This window comes from Aethalodelphis obliquidens, unplaced genomic scaffold (genome assembly GCF_003676395.1).
Source record: "Aethalodelphis obliquidens isolate GAN/ISIS:26980383/991018 unplaced genomic scaffold, ASM367639v1 scaffold112, whole genome shotgun sequence".
Lineage (NCBI taxonomy): Eukaryota > Metazoa > Chordata > Mammalia > Artiodactyla > Delphinidae > Aethalodelphis > Aethalodelphis obliquidens.
The window spans coordinates 2,240,248-2,260,796 of NW_020838056.1; the positions used below are offsets into that span (position 1 = coordinate 2,240,248).

The 20,549-nt window shown below is 38.9% G+C and overlaps 1 protein-coding gene across 3 annotated transcripts in view; it reads right to left on the reverse strand.

The window, feature by feature from the left end:
- WDR48 (WD repeat domain 48) overlaps positions 1-20,549 on the reverse strand; it is a 43,822-nt gene that overhangs the window by 16,954 nt on the left and 6,319 nt on the right. For 2 of the 3 annotated variants that reach the window (XM_027097112.1, XM_027097114.1), the window contains exons 2-11: positions 14,354-14,494; positions 12,325-12,403; positions 11,528-11,610; positions 11,279-11,408; positions 9,249-9,337; positions 8,766-8,867; positions 5,084-5,308; positions 3,330-3,404; positions 2,294-2,396; positions 1,380-1,477 (exon numbers count right to left, since the gene is read on the reverse strand). In XM_027097112.1, coding sequence (XP_026952913.1) covers positions 1,380-1,477; positions 2,294-2,396; positions 3,330-3,404; positions 5,084-5,308; positions 8,766-8,867; positions 9,249-9,337; positions 11,279-11,408; positions 11,528-11,610; positions 12,325-12,403; positions 14,354-14,494 — 1,125 coding nt within the window. The remainder of the gene's footprint in view (positions 1-1,379; positions 1,478-2,293; positions 2,397-3,329; positions 3,405-5,083; positions 5,309-8,765; positions 8,868-9,248; positions 9,338-11,278; positions 11,409-11,527; positions 11,611-12,324; positions 12,404-14,353; positions 14,495-20,549) is intronic. The other variant, XM_027097115.1, reaches the window with a different exon arrangement.

Below are 20,549 nucleotides of genomic sequence, written 5' to 3' on the forward strand. Positions count from 1 at the left end.
GGTTCTCCTGATTTCTCCAGTTGTAAGTAATCACCTTTGTCCATAAGCTATCTTGTGCTCTGTTGTCCCTCCTACAAAAAGGGATCATGAAATACACTTTTTCATCATTTGTGACCCTCAGCACAGTTCTGTGCACACAGTATTCATTCATTCCAGAATTTTTTTTTTTTTTTTTTTTGTGGTATGCGTACCTCTTACTGTTGTGGCCTCTCCTGTTGCGGAGCACAGGCTCCAGACGCGCGCGCAGGCTCAGCGGCCATGGCTTACAGGCCTAGCCACTCCGCGGCATGTGGGATCTTCCCAGACCAGAGCATGAACCCGTGTCCCCTGCATCGGCAGGCGGACTCTCAACCACTGCGCTACCAGAGAAGCCCCAGAAATATTTTTTGAACAAATATAACAACAACACTAAGAAGGAACATTTGTCAGGATTCTAAAAGCAAACTTTTCAATCTGTCTATAACTTCTTCAGTGCTATTTATAATGTGGTTGAACAGCTTAATACATCTCAATTATCCAAGGAGTCACTGTAACATGACCCAAAGTAGTAACTGCTGCTCACAGTGATGGCTATAAATCCTAAGAAATGGCCAAACCTATTTTGTGTACTCCAGTGGTTCTCAACCCAGGGTGATTTTGCATCCTTCTTCTTCCTTCCTCCTCCTAAACATTTGGCAATATCTAGAGACATTTTTGGTTGTTATAACTGAAGTGGGGGATAGGGATGAAGGTGGTTACTGGCATCTACTGGGTAGAGGCTAAGGGGTGCTCCTAAACATCCTACAATGCACAGGACAGATCCTACCCCGCCCCCCCCCGCCCCCCCTGACAAAACGTCAACAGTTTCAAGGACGAGGAACTCTGTTGTTTTCATTTTAAGGGAAGGCAGCACAACACAGTTTGTAATACACTAAACAGAGAAAACGGTTCCATTCAAATTCTGGGTACTTAAAAAGATAAACTATGGGGCTTCCCTGGTGGTGCAGTGGTTGAGAGTCCGCCTGCCGATGCAGGGGACACGGGTTCGTGTCCCGGTCCGGGAAGATCCATCCCACATGCCACGGAGCGGCTGGGCCCACGAGCCATGGCCGCTGAGCCTGCGCGTCCGGAGCCTGTGCTCCACAACGGGAGAGGCCACAACAGTGAGAGGCCCGCGTACCACAAAAAAAAAAAAAAAAAGATAAACTATGGCCTTATCTAATATTCACATAAGAATATAAATATCCACCCCAAAATAAGGCTGCAATTAAATCTTTATTTATATGATAATTATCTTGGTTATTTTATACACACACACATATACACACACACAGACTACAATAAAAAATAAAGGGATACATAATCCAATAACCTATATTTAATTACAAAAAGATACTTACCTTTAATACATCCCAATATGCCACATTATTATTGGTATCTTTGGTTAATATATGTCTCTTATCATTAAGAATGTGACACTGAATAATACTAGCACCCCCTAAAGGAAACAAATTCACACAATTAGGAAAACAATCCTACATTTAAATTCACAGTACAGCAATAATGTTAACTGGCATGTATTGTAACAGAATGTAAATCATACTAGCCCCCAGAAAGGAGAAGGTAAATCAGAATACCATATAATTATACCTAAGGCAATTTAAGGCTAACCAAAGAAAAACTGTCTGATTTTAATAACAGATTAAAAGACTCTCCATTCACTTCAAGGGTCTACTAGTGGAAAATTATTAAGAACAAATCCCTTAATAATTTTTTTACCTACTAGGAAAAGTCCACATGATGACAGGAAATCTCTGAATCAGTCCTATCTCTCATTAACTTTTGTTTCCTATCTTCCTTTTCGTGAATGGACATTCCATCCTAAAGGTCACAGCGTGGACATTTAACTATAGATAAACACACCATTCAATACTTTTAATCCCCTTGAAGTCAGAGCTGTCACTCGCAGTTGTAGCATGCAGAATTCAGGGGCCAGATCTGACCATTCTGGCTTGTGCCAAAAGACAACATTAAATCTTATATCTTTTACAAAGTGGTTGCTGGCTTTACCAACACCATGATTATTCTAATGCTGGGCAAAAAGATTAACTCAAGAAAGCTCAATTTTTAAAGTCACTAAAAAGCATTTAAAAAATATTTTTCTTCTATTAAAAACAAACCAATATACTATTAGTCTTTTGTTGACATCAGGATTACATTTAAAGGAAGGTCATCTCCTTTATTTTTGTCAATTTCTTCGTAAGTATAATTAACTTCAGCAAAACGGACAATACCTTCCAATATCCTTACTTACCTTTAATAACCTGGTCGGGTTGTGTACAAAGGGGTGTTATAGGATTTGTACAGTCATTGTCATAATCTCCAGAGGCTCTAAAATTATGAATTCCTTTCAATGTCTAAAGGAACAAAATTCATTATTTAATTATTTTATGCCAATTAGTTTAAAGTGGCAAGAAAAACAACGAACAAAAAAGAAACCACCAACAAAGAACAAATGAGAAAAACCGACAATAACAACATCAACCAAAAAATAGTCACAAAATACAATTACCTACCAATGATTAAAAAAATACAAAACAAAAATTAAGAAGGGAATGTTGTCTTTTTGGAGAGAAGACTAGGCACTCTTCCAGGTAAAGCTATGTTGATCTCAAATTGGCACAATGAAATTTAAACAAGTTATATAACATTTTTTTTTACAAGTACAGAGAAAGACCACTTGATCTACATATAAACAGGAATAAACGCAAACACTTTCTCTTTTGTTATCCACAAACAGTCTGGTAAGCAAGAAAACTTAAATCTTCTCTAATTAAGACTTAAGAATTAATAGTACTTTTTTGATTTCTCTCTGCTTATCCTTTATTTCTATACCTGTTCTTCATGCTATAAAGAAAAAGGAAATGAATTTGAAAAAACAACTTCCTGCTTTCTCTACGTGTAGAAAAACAGAATCCTAGAGTTTCCCTGCTGTGTTGGTACTTGGGCTGCCTCTTTTCAAATACAGCTTCATGAGATCAGAAGCTGTACTACTTTAAAGCTGTACTTTACTGGTTTTTATCAGGGAACAGTGCTTATTCTAAGCACATCAAATGTGTATCTTGGCTCCTGACAAAGAAGTCAGAAGCTGCATTTTGACTATGACCTTAATTTTTGTACAATCCTTAGGATCACACCTGCATTCATAGGGGCTTTCAGATTTTTGTCACTGTCCAAAAGCATGCTGAGAGTCAGGCTCATACTGAGCATTTGCTACTGGTACCTGGGAGGTCCGTGGTAACAAACCACATGTTTATAAACCTTTGCCAGATATACAGTGGCTCACTTACCCATTTATTTACTGTAGACTTCGTTGTTGCAACCCAGATTGCAGGAGGAGGATCAGCTGATCTGTCAAGCTCCATCTGAAATAAAGCACAAAAATATTGCTTTGTGGAATGTTGACTCTTCTGAACTGCCAGGACCAGCTATACACTATTAAATATCAACTCCTTCATTCAACATCTGTGTGCTGACGATACCACAGCGTGTGTTAAAAGCTAGGGATGCACAGAAGAATGAGTCTCTTTGCTATAGGAATTCGTAGCCCTATAAAAGTGTAATAGGGGTGACTACTTACCAAAAACAGTGGCTTAAAGTTTTAAGTGTGGATAATTTAAGGGTTCTAGATGGGTACAGTCAAAAGGATGACTTACTATAACTTCTTAGTTTTGTCACTCCTGTGTTTTGTCTTCATGTTCTTAGTAACAAGGAAATATGTTTTTTTCTTGGAAAATGTTTGTAGCAAAAACCAAAACAACCATTCTAACAACACAGCAAAAGGAAAAAGTACCCACATAATGTACCCCCCCACACATTTGCTTAAGGAACACAACTGTACTTTGTGAACAGTTTACTGTGTCCTCCTATATTTTTAAAATACCATACATATAAAAATACACATATACCCATGTATAAATTATGCAAATGGAATGACTCTACATTTGCCCACTATTCTTCCTGCACCAGGAAGTTGCAGGTTTTTAGACATGGGGACAGGGCTGAACCACTAGCAAGTAGGAATCCTCTTCATTTCAAAGTGATGCTCCTTACAACATGGTTATGCCTGTGCTAAACACTTCTAGTCTTTTTCTCCACAGCCAAGAGATCCTGGCAGCTGCGGGACTCACAGTGCAGTTTCTCCTCCATACGTGACTCTCCCCATCAGTGTGCTTCCTGCACACATGCTGTGCCTGTATTTTAGCCTCCACTCTCTTGCTTCTCTAAAGGATTATTGCTTTTGTCCATTAGGCTGTGCCATCTGTTTTAAAGAACTGTAACTGGCCAGTATTATGTGAGCTCTTAGACCACAGGCATCCTCTCAAGTATCTCATTTGACCTCTATTCCCTTTTTCAGTCCTTCCTCCTATACTGTGGTTTCAGATGTCACTTAGTTTCGTAGATGATGAGTATTTACAATTGTTCCCTGCTTTTCTTGTTGTTTTCAGATGATTTCTGAGAAGGGGTGGGGGGGAGTGCTGCCTTTATGCCTCCATTTTAAACCTGGAAATCTCCTCACCGTTGTCTTAATGTGCAATTCTGTGAACATCGGTGAGACTGAACATCTTGTCAATGATGACTGGCCATTTTCTAGGCTTCACTTTTAGCAGGTGTCAATATGGATGGCTTCTCAAGTACCCTTTTACCCACCACCCAGGACTATTTTGAGTCAGTGATGGTTTGGAATATGAACCAGCTTCCCCTCTTCTTCAGGAGAACTCTTCTACATCCTCCTCTTGAGGCAGTGGACAAATTTCTGCTTTGCTGTCCACTCTCAGATACCTGAACCCCTCATATTCCTCCTCTAAGGACAGGTTAGGAAAGCCAGGAGAGCTCAGGAGCACTTTGGGGCCAGCTCACTAGGATTCGCCAGTGCGAGAGCCATCCATCCCTGATGTACCCATGAAATCGCCATTTCTTCTATGGATGACTAACAAGTATCTTTTTACAACCTCACAGTTGATTTGTGTTTTAATATTGATTTTGCTGTATTTGGCTAGCACATGTAACAATCTTAATCATAAAACTAAAACATATGACATACCTTGAGAACTGGTGCTTTTTCTTCACAGATTAGCACCCGAATGTCAGGGTTTCTTAGGTCTGTACAATAAATCTTCCGGTCCCTTCCTCCAGAGTACACATGTGTGAAGGTGTCATTGACCTGTAGAGCCCAAACACCTTCATCATGCACTCGGTACGTTGCTATACATCTCTGCTGGCCAAGGGACCAAAGGCGAATTGTCCCATCAGAACTGCCAGAAAGGCACTGAGAACAAAGAAAGCTAAGGTTAGAAACCTGCCAAAAAGTTCCTGCTTTCTTGTGCTTTGCACTTGTCTTCGCTCCTGACTCCACAATGTCAAACACACACCTCTAACAACCTGTATTCCTGACTCTGATAAAGACTTCTGACAAGCATACACCATAGCCTGAAACGACCAAAGGCAACAGTATGGGCTCAAGCAGGGGAACCCTCTGAGCAAAACTTCCTCTGTCCTGTGTACCTGGCCACTTGTTGCATCACCATCCCTTGGGAACATGTTAAAAATGTAAATTCCCCGTTCCCATTCCAGACCTAATGAGGCAGAAACTCTGGTGGGGCTCAGCAATCTGTTTCGACAGGCTCTCCAGATCATTCTGGTATGCCAAGTTTTTTTTTTGTTTTTTTTTTGCGGTATGCAGGCCTCTCACCGTTGTGGCCTCTCCCGTTGTGGAGCACAGGCTCCGGACGCGCAGGCTCAGCGGCCATGGCTCACGGGCCCAGCCGCTCCACAGAATGTGGGATCCTCCCGGAGCGGGGCACGAACCCGTGTCCCCTGCATCGGCAGGCGGACTCTCAACCACTGCGCCACCAGGCGGACTCTCAACCACTGCGCCACCAGGGAAGTCCTGGTATGCCAAGTTTGACAAGCATTGCACTAGGCAAGGAAGCCTTCTGCAGCCCTGGGTCACACCTCTGTTTTGTCCCCCACCTCACAGCTCTGGATTCCTGATGGCCTGCCAGGTCTCCTGGATTCTACTGACAGGAGCCAAAAGCAAAATCCAGGCTTGCCACTCACTCTGTGAGCTTGGATACTTCCTATATGAGCTTCAAGTTCAATATCCATTAATACAAAATGTAGACCCTCAGCATTCAGAGTTAACATTGGCAATTCTGACAATTTCTAAAGGCTCAGGAGTGTCAACTACATAGAAGTTGCAGGTACACAAATCAGGGCTGAGCACACAGAGAGTGTGACAGAAACAGGCAGAATCAGCCACCCCACATTCACATTCAGCATGCCTGGCGTTCTCTACTAGTTACTGTGGTGACCTGAGGAAAGGGATAAAAACTTATTTCTTTGGGGAAAAAAATCACCCTGAGGGGAAAGGAACTGCTGGTGCTGGTGTATGAAATTAAGCAGGCAAAGACCTTCAAAGAAGAGAAGATAGTTGTGGGCTTGGAGACCTGGACAGTGTTTGAACAGATGAGGCCTTCAGGAATATTAAGGATTTACTGGCCTGCTCTGACTTGAAGGGGCCTTCAGACGTGTTTAATTACACAAACACCATACTAACAGACTCCCCCATAAGCTGTCAGGAGCATCAGTGCTTTAGTCACCAATTCCAACTAGTTCACAAGAGAACCAAGAGACTAACCAATAAAGAAACTGTCAGGAGTAAGGTGGCAAGCAGACCTTCATCACGTGTGTAGGAGCACTGTGGCAGTCTGATGGGGAGAAGGCAGGGAGGAGCTCTCCACTCGAGGAAGAGATGCTACTCTGTGGTGGCAAAGCTGTTAGTAAAGCTTTGATCACTCAGATTCTAGACCATATATCTTCAGGGAATAAGGTCTGACAACTTTAGGAAAAGGAAGGCAAAGATGATGGGTTGAAAGTCCTCACAGGCTGGGTGACTTACAGAAGTAAAGAGATAAGTTCCAAACCCAGAATGCACAGGTGAAAGTGCATGAGGAAACACAGGGTATATTAGAGTTCTATATCAACCCTGATATAGAATACAAAATAATATTTGATTATTTGTATAATAATCTATAATAATAATCTTTGATTATTTGTATAATAATCAAAGAATATTTGTATTCAGGCGGACTCTCAACCACTGCGCCACCAGGGAAGCCCATGACAGGCGGCTTTTAAAGTAGTACTACATCACCTTCTCTGCTTTCAGTAAGTGGAACTGACTACAGGTGAAGTGCATGTGTAAGTAAATGTGCTACCTAAATCGTCTTAAGTAAAAGCACATTCATAATTGTCTATATAGGAAACAAGGCATGGAGTGTAATAGACAGGAGGAGATTTAAGAAAGTCTGACAGGCCCACAGCCCATTTCTGGAAACCATCTTGTCTACAGCCTCTAGTTAAGCACAGTCCCATGGAGACCATATGATCTAGTTCAATCCTGGACAAAGCTAACAGAACTAGGCATGCACAACCATCAAGTGTAGCCTAGCAGCTACTGCAACAGTGAGGAGCTAACTGTACTGGGCTTTTTTGGGCCACGCCTCATGGCTTGTGGGATCTTAGTTCCCTGGGCCCCGGCAGTAAAAGCATGGAGTCCTAACCACTGGGATGCCAGAGAATTCCCCTGTACTGGGCTTTTTAGACTCACATGAAAATGCTGCTATGAAGAAACTCAAGAGCTCTAGAAAATGCCATGGCTTACAGAAGAATATACTTATTATTTCTACTCTTCTCACCAATTACAGTAACTAAATATTATGACTCCCACTTTGCAGATAAGCAAACTAGGGACCAGTAGATTCCTCTCCTCAAGGCCACACAATACTTTAATATCAAGATCCTTCATCTCCAAAGACCTCCATGGGAATATTCAAGCTTCTCTGCCTGGTTCTGAAAAAATAATTTCTTTCCTTTGGCTAGTTTTCCAAACCTTCCTTTCACCTCTGGAGACAAAGGCTTCTCTAATTCATGTATGAGGCAACTTCCATGACATAATTTCCACAGGAGTAACAGACCAATGGTGTTTCTCATCTCATCACATTCATACTCTCCTTCTTCTAAACCAATCACAATCAATTCCAATGACCCCTGCCCTATGCAAAAAATGGCAGCAGTACATGGTAGAGGTATGTCATAACATAAAATGGTGCTCAGTTTTTGTTTTTTATTATCTACACTGATGAAAGATCATTTTTCTACTGCTACAGGACAGAATTGTGATATATAATTCACAAATTATGTGGCCAACAGAGTATTAATACATGTTCAAACATTACCAAAATGTTTTTCTTTGAAATGTTCACTCTAAGTACTATGTTAGATAACTAAATCTACAGACCGTATCTACATAGTCAACTGACAAGATTTGCTTGGAAAACAGACCCACTGTGAGGAAATTCTGCATTTACTACACTGCCAGAAAGCATTCAATACCAAAGCTTCCTTCTGCTTTACACAAGGGAACATTTTAAATTATTTCAGCTATACATATCATAACTGCATATACTCACCTGCATTAAAATTATTCTTAGGAAATCCTTCGTTTGGTCTTTATTTAAAAGTTAGGCAAACAGAGAGATTTTGAAATGTGGATTATTATATGTGCAACTGAGGATTTTAAGGATTTAAAAATTAGACCACAGTTTCTAATATGTGTGGCTTTTGGTTCAAGCCAACTATGCAACAATATACAAAGTGGGGGAGCTTCTGCTGTATGAAATTTTGACAAGGTCAGTAGGTAAATGTTCATGTGAACTGCATACCTGTGTGCCATCTCTGTTCAACAGCAATGCTTTAACATTATCCGTGTGCCCTTTAAGCTTCATTAGTTTTGCACATGTTCTTGGATCCCATACTCTTAAAACCTGCGAATTTTAACAAAGTATCATACAAATGATCAAAGTTACATAACGGATGACTTTTATAAATCAAATGACAACTATTAAATTCTGAGAGGGAAGTACTACTTCTGCCAATAGACAGTGTCCAAGGCTCCCAACTTTTTTAAGTAGGAGGAAGTCTTTTTAATGTCAAAAAAAGCACAGGCTTCCCCCACTCCACCCTCTGCCTCTGTTACCACACACGACAGTAATTATACAGTTATACTCTTATTTGTTCAAATAAAACCTTATTTTAGTAGCCACCAGGCAAAACCGCTGTCTATATATTCTGTAATTACCCAGATCAAATTATTTTGGTTTCTTTACTTTCTAGTGTTAAAATATACCCTTTAAGTTTCCCCTTACCTTCTCAGTGGACCCTGATACAATGATTGTTCCCAGTTGATTCATTGCCAGGCTATAAATGGAATCTTTGTTCCCACTTAAAGAAGAAGCTAGTAAGGATAAATGGAGCTATATGTTAAAATCATCAGCTGTTTAATAACTAGTTAGCACAAATTGCAAGTTTAATTATTCGATTTAGAAAATCTTATCTTTATGAGTACTCTAAGGAAAAGAAATCTCTATAATGGAAATAATTCTAAATCATAATATTGTTAACAAAATTTACATCTCTTCTGGATTTGAGCATACGCAAGTGCTCAATAAATATTTGCTAAATTGAATTGCACTGTCATTTAAGAAACTATATGCATAAGTAATGTATTTTCAAAGATGCACATGAAAATGAAATGAAAACTATGGCTACACTCATTATTTACAAGAAAACACAAATCAAAACAAAAATACAATGTTCACCTACCAAATAGATAAAAAACAAGGCAATACTTAATTCTCAAAAAATACAGTTAAAATGGCACCCTCATACATTACTTGTGGAATGATAATTTGGTACAACTCTTCTAGAAGGAAATTAGACAATGTGTAGCAAGAATCATATTCATGCCCTTTGATTCAGAACTCAATACCACTGAAGTATGTATATAAAATTGTCTATACAGTATGATTCCAACTGTACAACAAAGAATAAATTTAAACAAACACACTGAGATGCTGTGAGTAAAGGAGTAAATACATGTAAAGTATTTAGAAAGGTAACTGCTTGTATTAAATGCTCAATAAATGTTAGCTATTATTATTACCTCCATAATTATAAAAAACTTATTTGATATCCTCTCTAAACAATTATAAGCAAGACATATCTGTTGCAGAATCTATAACCACCTAGCCTCGTCTCTGACCTTGGGACAATCCTGCTTTTTTTGCTTCATTCCTTCTTGTTAGTGTCTCTTTCAGGCAGGCCTTACATCTAGAGAGAGCTAAATGATGTATTATGACAGCCCCCAGCGGGGACCAGCTGCTGAATCCCTGAGATTGTGTACAGGTGAAAAATCACGGAAAACAAGGGAAGAACAGTGTTTAGACTTTCACATATTTCCTGAGAAAAAGGGCAAAATAATATTTAAGAATTTATAAACACCGGTCTCCCAACCTACTCTTCTTGGCACACGCTAGATTATATTAGAACTGTTAGTTATATCAACATGAGTATTCCACAGTCATGACAAATTGGACCTGTTATGTAGGAATCTAGATAGTTCAGGCCCATATCCTGAACACAGACCTTCTAGGCCAGGCTTAGCCGTAAATGTGCTCTCAAGAATCCGTACTGACACCTGGCCTAGAGAACTATTATTGGTTGGGCCAAGTGTGAGCTGAGTTTCAAGTCTAGACCTGTCTGGATCTGACTGGGTAATTGAGATCTCTTAGTTGATGAGGCATCCATGCTACTAACCTGCTGTGAATCTCTCTGAATTGCCTCTAGATGTTAGGTTAGCCTTCCTGAACTCTTCTGTTCAGGAAGAGTTGGCTGGATTCTTTAGGGCTACTCTGAAAGGGTCCCACAATATTGGCACTAAAACCCTTTCTTTCCTTTGGGTATTTTCCAAGTTGGCCATTAACTCAAAGGCTCTTAGTATATAGTAACACTTTTAAAAGTCAAAAACTGCCTACTTTTTGCCAGGTAATCACCACCTCCATCAATAATATCTGCCTAGAGTGTGGCTTTGGGCCAGGCACAGCTGGGATATACAAAGTAATAAGACAGGCACTTCTGCCCCGTGGAAGCTTACACTTCAGCTAGGGAGCTAACACATGCACATGTACAAAAATAACCAGGTTACACCTGGAGAAGTTACCATTTTTAGATTGCAGTGAGAAACTAGTTCCTTGTTGTTTAATCATACTCTTGGGGGCTAGAACGCTGTAGGTAGAACCACTCTCTTAATGCAAACTTATCAAACTTGTTTTATAAACCATTCTTTCTTTATGTCAATTTGGATCACTTTCAAAGAAATTTTTTTCAAACACCTTACTTGTTACAGTGTTATTTGAGGCAGTCAATGCTGTTAGAGTATTCACATCCCAAAGGAATATTTGTCGGTCCAACCCAGCCGATGCTACCAGTTCTTTATCCTTGGCATATGCTAAGGCTTTTACATAATCCTGCAACAAAATACACATACTCTGATCTACTCTGTAGATCAATAAGCAAATGACCCACATGAAGTACTGAGATCTCAGTATTACACTAAAGACATTGAAAATTGTGTTAGTTGTTTTACCTTATGAGTCCTTAATGTTGACATGCAAAATCCCTTATGTGCATTCCATACTTTTACTGTTGTATCAGAGGAAGCAGATATTACTAGAAGAGGCAAAGAATTAAACCCCTTAGTAATGCGACTTAACATCATTTTAAAGAATTAACGTAAAACAATGTAACATTGTCTCAAACTTTCACACATACATACAAAATGTTCATACATAAATATTTGAATATTTATGTGTATTGAATATTTATAATATTCCTAACATTAATTCAAACATCTTAATATTCATAAACACATACACATCTGAAAGTTCTTTCTAGAACCTATTGTATTTTGTCTCAAATATTTTTTTAGATAGGCAAGACAGACTTTTTTTAATGTTTCAGTTGAAGGCACAACTAATTTGATTATGCAAAGTTTCTCTAACACAGATTGCAAAACCAAGAAATGGATCTTACCATAATGAAAACAAAAAGAGGTATTAATAAGGTTAAAAGAAGAATACATGTTGTATGAGTCTATTTATATACAATGACAATGCAGGCAAACTAATCAATAGTGCTTGTAAGACATGAGAGCAGTTACCTTGGGACAAGGGGTAGTGACTGAAAGGGTGGCATAAGGGGGCTTCTGGTAATCTGTTTCTTGATATGGATGTTCACCTTGTAAAATTTTAATGAGCTGTACTCTCAAGGTGTGTGTGCTTTTCTGTATGTATGTTATACTTCAATAAAAAGGCTTACATAAAAAAAAGTTATCAAATTGAATTAAAATCTTCCAGCAGCCCCAAAATTCAAAGAAATACTTACATGTTTTCCCATTACAACAGAGTACAATGTCATTTACCCAATCGGTATGGTGTTCCATAGATGCTATATATGGATCTTGCTGAAATTAAAAGAAAAATCATAAAAATGTCTTTAGTCTACATTAGAGGATAAAATATATCACAAATTATAGATATGTTTATATTCTTCAATTAATGTGACACACTGCTCTAAGGTCTTAAAATTGACAACTGAATTCAGAGTAGAATTTCATCAAACAATTGATGCTTCCATATGACAGATATAAACAGAAGTTTTGTTTCAGGACAGTTTTATTACTGATGAAAGTCTAGGTTTCCAGGAAAAATGCTTAATTTTTATGCCCTGAGTTAGTGAAGGCAACAAGATCTGGGCTAGGCACTGTGTGTGACACGAGTGCAATAGGAAGGGGTTCACTAGAAAGGACAGGACATGAACAAATCTGCAAGCTGGGGGGATCTGACTCAGTAGTGGTGAAGGCTCAAAGCTGACAGCAGGGACAGAAAGGAAGCTGATGAGAGTGGTGAGAAGCGTAGCCAGACTGCAGAGGGGGATGCACGCTTCTGCTCTTAGCTGCCTACTGCTGTTTTTACCTGTGAACTAAACATTTTGTCACAGTATCTACAGTCCTTCAGAGAAGAAATGGAAGCCAAGGGCTAAAGGATCATCATTTCAATTCAGTAACTCAAGATTTTTCTATTCCTCTCACTTGGTTTAATCACCAGAAGAGGACTTTTAAAGAAGAGTATTTGGTTATATCCTACACCTAAGACAGGCAAGTTCAAGATGATTCATGGGCAAAAAGAACAGCTCTCTACAAGCCTAGTTGAGAAATGATGCTATTCAATCTTGTCATAAAAATGAGGACCAGAAAGAGATGTCTGAGGGCAGGATAGGCAGCTTTCTAATTCTTCCAGGCTAGTTCTTGTGTTTTCCTTAATTTGTTTGAAATACTGTAAATTTCCAGGAAAGTGACATTCCAATTCAAATATAAGTTCCAAAAAGCATTTCAGAGCCATAGTTTTCTTACTTTCCATGTTTTTAACATTGGGCCACCACTGTTTCCACTGGTTAAAGAATTCAAAGCCTGCTGGACCAAAGTCCATTTAAAGAAACTATCCAGGAACTGTGCAAAGTAGTGGTTCCTTTTCAGATGGAGCATCAGACTTGTAGAGCTTGCTAAAAGACACAGACTTTTAAAATGACAAGGTCTAACATCAGGGTTTCAGGGTTAGATTGGGTTCTAACTCTCTGTCATGAACTAGCTACTTAACCATGGGTTAGAGTCTCTGAGTCCGTTTTCCCACCTATGAAAATGGATCTTAATATCTGCCTTGAAGGATTATTAAAACCATATTGGATACGAAAGTGCTAAGTGTCTGGTACATAGCTAGGAGTTCAAGAAATGCTCCTTCTTCTTCCCTGAATCTTTCTTTCTATGTCATTCATAATACAGGCATTCAAACAAAATACAAAAAGAGCTCCTTTCCATTTGACTGGGGATTTATCTTCACATATCATTAAGTCCTGCTCCTGTTTTCATAGTTTTACACCAACTTTATACTATATAATAAGGCCCTATGGGTTTTGTGGGCACCCTAATCACTTTTAAATGAAGATATCAAATACTTGTTCAAGGTTAATTATAAATGTAAAAGCATATTCAATCTTTTTTTAGTAACACTGAAAAGGGATGCAAGAAAGCTTTTTGGGAACATATTTAAAACAGAAAAATAAATTGTTGCAAAGAAGCTCCCTACCAGACAAATCTCTTTGTTCCTTTGCAGCAAAGGGCTCTTATCACAAACCTAGTTTATAGAGTCCCTGCCTTAGCTAAAACACTTCTGAAACTCCCCTGGGGTGTTTTTCTCAGCAGCTTACTGAATTCTGGTTGCAGCGTCTTTATTTATAGAGTGTACCAAATAACTCAGTGCTCAAAGAGATTAAATCTGAAACTGTGAAAGGCACCATATTAGACAGACCAAAACTTACTGAATATAGATTTAAAATATAAACTCAATCCCTGACTTACCTTGTGCTGATTGACACTCCATATTCTTATGATGGAGTCTCGACCTGCCGTGAAAAGTCTGTTTAGTGCTGGGTCCAGCTGCAGGGCATTGACCCCATTTCGGTTGTACTTCTCCACTTCATCTCGAATAACATAGGAAACCTGACAAATATGTCAAGATTGGCTGTTTATGAAGCTACAAACATGTGATAATAAAATGTAGCCTTCTAGTGGCCAATCTGAAATTCAAAATCCCATGTTTTCTAATATAAAACTTATTTCCGAATCCAATAAAAACTTAATTTTACTCTATAGAGACTGAAGGGCTGAGGAGAGAAGAGTGACATTAATAATAGCCTAGACCAAGATAAGCAAGTTTGAGGCTAAACCACTGCAAATATCTCCTAACTGGACTTTCTCCCCTACCCTTGTTTGTCTTTAATCCATTTTCCACAAAGCAGCTGGATGAATCTTTAACACATGAATAGAAATATCTTTAAAAAATGTAAATAGGAATATCGCTCCCTGTTCAAAAACCCCTCTGGCTGCTTACTCCACTAGACTCAGGATTGGATCTGGACTCCTCAAGTGCCTCTCCTGCCCCTCATCCTTGCTCACTGCTCCCACTCCTTGCACACACTGTGCCTCCAGACGGGCACATGTGCTGGTCCCCTCTGTCTAGAAGCTCTTCGTCCCACTCTGTCTGGCTAAGCTCTTCCTCCCACTCTGTCTGGCTAACTCCTACTGCAGTCTTTAGATTTCTGTTGAAATGATGCTTCCTCAAAGACCTTCTCTGACCTGCTAAGCAAAATGAGGTTTTGCTCTCCAATAACACACTAAACTTTTCTTTCAGAGAACTTTTCCCTACTCTATTATGGTTGATAACCTCTGTCTGCTCCATGAGAAAACTCAAGAGAATCAACCAAAAGCAATTACAATTAAGAAAAACTCAACAAGCTGGCTGGCAGCCAAAAGCAAAACTTTTCTATTCTAATGAAATAACCAGTTAAGATATAATGGGGGAAAGGGGACCCTATTTACAATAGCAACAAAAATAAATATCTAGAAATTCATTTTGCAAAGAAGATACATAATCAACAGGACAAGGTACATAAAAGAAAACTTGAATAAAGGAGACATACCATATTAGTACAGGAAGTACTACAGGAAGTAGTAAAGGAAGGTAGTACAGGAAGATCCAAAATAAACAATTTTTTCCTAACTTTGTGATTTTAACCCAACTGTGGTCAGAGTCTCACTGGATTTCTTTCTAGAAGTTGACAAAATATATACCAATAGTACAATGCTTTGAGGGGACTACCCAGTCACTTTTTTAAATGAAAGGATATTCTTTAAATATCTTAAAAGGTATTATAAAGCTACCAGAATTACAAAGGAGGACCACAATATGAATATATAAAAGGATCAATGAAATAAAACAAAATTCAGAAACATATTTTCCCATTATACATTTTTTATTTTGATATGAACAGATTTTGAAACAATGAGGGCATGATAAATTATTTAATAAATTATCTAGGAACATCTAGTGGTTCTACTGCAAAAAATAATATCCTCTCTCCAAATCTTAAACCAAAATGAATTTTCATATGGACTAAAGATTGAAATTTAATAACCTAATCATGAAAATACTTGCAAGTATTTACATAGTCTCTACATAGAGAAGGCTCTGCTAACGTGACAAGAAAGACCACAATCTTTGAAAAAGAAAAGGGCAACGCTGATCTGACCAAACACAAGCCAAAACTTTCTATACATACACAAATGTTCACAGCAGCATTATTCACGATAGCCAAAAAATGGAAACAACTCAAATGTCCATCAACTGAAAAATCCAGACAGTAGATTAATGGTTTCCAGGGGCTTGGGGAAGAGGAGAATGGGGAATGACTACTATGGTGTACAGGATTTCTTTTTGGGGGTGATGTTCTGGAATTAGGTGGTCAATGCACTTTGCAAATATATTAAGAATCACTGAGTTGTATACTTTAAAAAGGTAAATTTATGTGAATTTTATCTCATTAAAGCTGTTATTTAAAACAAAGCAAACTTCTGAATGTCAAAAAAATAACATGAGCAAGGTTACAAGGCAAACACCTAACTGGGGAAAAAATGAATACAAAAGACAAGAGTTTACTCTTGACAACATACAAAGATTCCTTAGATAACAACAGAAAAAGTCAACCTCTCCAACAGAAGGAGAAACAGAGATCACGAAGAGGAAATTTTTTTTAAAGAAAAGAAAATGGCCAACAAACACATAAATAATAAAAGATGTGAAAAGGGCCAGGGTTGTATACACAAAGACAAGGATGTTGTTTTAACCCGGCCTTTCGGTGCAAGTAACTGTAACTGAAATCTACTCAAACAAGCTTAAATATTTTTAAAAATGGAGAATTTAAGATGAGAATTTAACAAGGATATCTAACAGAGCTCAAGGGCAGGAAATTCAATCATGACTCATAAGAGACATTTTAAAAATAAAATCATGGCACTTCTCTACCTAAGCTTTTCACTGCATTTAAAGTCAAGTCCAAGTTCCTCATATGCTTTGGTTCTACCCTGCAAACTCACACTCACCTCAAACTAACTTCCCCTATGCTCTTTGACGACAGTCACACTAAACTCCTTCCTGTTCCTCAAACACATCAAGTTCTTTCCCATCCTAGGGCCTTCAGATTTACTTTTCCCTGTGCCAAGAAGATTCCTCACCTCTCCAATCCCCACAAGAATACTATTCTCCCAGCTTTCATCTTGGCTGACTCACCCTCACCCTCACACTCCAGGTCTTAGCAGAAAAGTAATCTCCTCTAAAAGGCCTTCCCTGATCTCCTTCCCCTATCACCTCCCCTACTCCATTTCTTCTACAGTTCTTACCACGCTGCATATTTATCTTTTTTGCTATATCTTCTCCATTAGAATAAAAGCTGCAAGAGGGCAAGGAACTTGTCTGCCTTGTTCCTCCTACCACAGTATCCTTAATATAGTATCTGGCATACAAAAGACATCTCATAAACATTTTTTGCATGAATCAGATACTGAAAAACCATCAGGAAACAAGCTGGCTTCAATGTTAGTTTCAGTCTCTCTTAATGCCTCTTCCTCTGGGGCTTCAAGGCTCCTTATCAGCTTTTCTCAGTACATTTCCTATTTAACGAAGATGCGGTAGCATATATGAATCTTGATTTTCAAATTTCTGGGAGATGATCTGATTGGCCCAGTGGGAAAGGGTCAGAGAATAACAACATGATTGTCAGTCCTCATTCTAGGTGGCAAGGAATTCTCAGCAAAAAAAGTTTGGACCAACCTCTTTAAGGGCATCTATTACAGATGTGAGATTAAAAACAGCCAATAGGGCTTCCCTGGTGGCACAGTGGTTCAGAGTCCGCCTGCCGATGCAGGGGACACGGGTTCGTGCCCCGGTCCGGGAAGATCCCACATGCCGCAGAGCGGTTGGGCCCGTGAGCCATGGCTGCTGAGCCTGCATGTCTGGAGCCTGTGCTCCGCAACAGGAGAGGCCACAACAGTGAGAGGCCCGCGTACCGCAAAAAAAAAAAAAAAAAAAACCAACCAACACCACCCCCCCCAAAAAAAAACAGCAAAAAACTAGAAGTATCCAACCTAGTTGGGTAAATTTTGGCACACACATCTATAAAAGAGAATACTATTTAATCATTAAAAATGTTGGTGTAACTCTAGACTGATTAATATGGGAAGAAACCCAGGGTATATTTAAGTGAAGTATGCATGGTCTAACACAGTAGTGTATAATAATCATTACTGTAAAAATGTTGCATAATATTAAATATACATATATTTAAAAATAAACACACAAGTTTAGAAGGATATACATGTATAAAACTACCAGTAGTTATTCCTGAGTGATGGAATTATGGTGACTGTCACTCACTCATGCCTTTTTAATACAGTATGAATGTTTTATAATAGGCATATATTACTTAGTTTTTTGAATTTATAATTTAATTCTTATCCAACTAATTCTTGCCTGTATTCAGAAAATCAAATAGTACTGAAAGACAATAATGAAAAACCATCTCCCTACTGTCTGGTTAAGACTCCCCATACCCAGTCTTAATCCTTAGAGGTAATTAATTTCAACTCTTGGTTGTTTCTATTAGATAGCTACTGCATTTCTCGAAATATTGTGCTTATCCTTATCCATTTTAGACATCGCCTATTTACTCAAGCTATGGTAGGTTAGGATGTAGCTCTGAAACTTGCCTCAGTAATTCTTCCCTCTACTCTTCTGATATCGATAGATCTATCACTGTTTTTGGTTGATTAAATAATCTGTGCTACACTGTTGGACTGTAATTGCTATCTACTGACTAGCCAAGTACTATATTATGAATACATTTCCTTCCTCAGAGAGCTCTTCATTTTCCCTAGAGTTCCTTCTTTCCTTCAATGGCTCCCGCTACTTTAACTTCGATTTTCTTGAATTACTGCAGCATATTAGATAGTCCAGCAAGAACCCACCTCCAACCCCCACTTTCCCACAAGGCTTCCCCCTCAGAATCTCCCACATTCTCACTCTAATCTGGGCTGGCTGCCCTCTCGGTCTGCTGGCACAGTTGTCACCTTCGGTGCTTCCCTTTACTGCTTTTTTGGGTTAGAGCCATTGTTTCCTGAATTCCAATGTCTCTTTTCCTTGCTCACTTCCCAGGACGGCAGAAGTACATCCCCAGGACCTTAAGAAACTAACATAGAAGAAGGTACATGGGAGGTGACTTAGCCCTTGCATGTCTGAAAAGGTCATTACCTTGACACTTGATTTGGCAGGATAAAGAAGTCCATGTAGAAAAAAACTCAGCTTTTGAAAGCACTACTCTAATTTCCTCTAGCATCCAGTGCTGCCACTGAATTCAATGCCAATTCTGTTTCACTCAACTTTAAGGTGATCCCATTTTCATTCTCTCCCGCACCACCACCTATACAGCCCAAGATTTTAGGATCTTCTCTTTTTACTTGGTGGGGTATTTTTTTGGGGGGGTTCTTTATCATGATAATTTTTGGTCATTTTATCATTAATTTTGCTGTGTACTTTGAAAGCCCTTTCAATCTAGAAACTTTCAGCTCTGGGAAATCTTACATCAATTCATTAATAACCATCTCTGTTTTCTTTGCTCCTTCTTAAACTCTCATCAGTCAGATGTTGGAACTTTCAAACTGATCCTTCATCTTTTATGCATTCTATACTATCTATCTCTGTCTTTTTGCTTACTTTTGTAAGACTTCCTTTACTATTTCATAACTCTGCTATTAATTTTTTTGGTAAATTTTAGCATGATGGACAAAATAGGAACAATAACTTCAATAAGAAAATGGCTAGGTCAATTATGGTCCATCCATTCTACGTAGTCATTAAAGAATAAATTACATACAATGATATATTCCAAGACATATCACATTAAAAACTTGTTAAAGAAAAAAAATTGGCTGTAGACAGAAGAAAAATAGGATTCAGGTCTTTCAACAAATACTGATTAAGCATCCACCAGTTGCCAGGCTCTATTCTAAATGCTGAGGATACAGTAGTGAGCACAGAAGCCCTCCTGGAGCTTTCATTCTAGTGGGGGAAAGACAGTAAGTGAAGTTTTTTTCTCAAGATATAGGCAAGCTTTGCAGGCAGAAGAGATGGAAGTAAAAGAAAAAGAAGAGTAGAAGGTGCTGGACACAGAAGCAATAAATGAGTGAACAAAGTCCTAGAAAAACTTCATTTAGGCAAAGTCAAGAGTACAGGCAAAGGCAGAGAAGATGAGGACTCATTTCTGCCTTGATTTGCTTAAAAAAAAAGGAGGGGGGGGAAGGAAGAGAAGGTACTATAAGGACTCTGCAAGGGATGGGAAGCCAGAAGCCAGACCTTCAGTACGAAGTATGCATTTGGAAAAGACAGTTAAAGGGACTCTGACAGGGAGAAAAATGACAGGGTATTTCCCCCAGCAGCAATATCCAGTTAGGTTACGCTAGGAAAGCCTGCTCCCAAGCTCATTCAGGTTGGTGGCTGAATTCAGCTCCCTGAAGTTGTAGGCCCGAGGGCCCTGTTTCCTTGCTGGCTTTCAGCCAGGGATTCATCCTTGCTCCTGGAGGCTGCCTGCAATCTTCATGCTTTCTATGTGCCTTCTCCTGCAACAGAAGGGCCGCCCTCATGTCTCACATTTTTCTGACTTGGTCC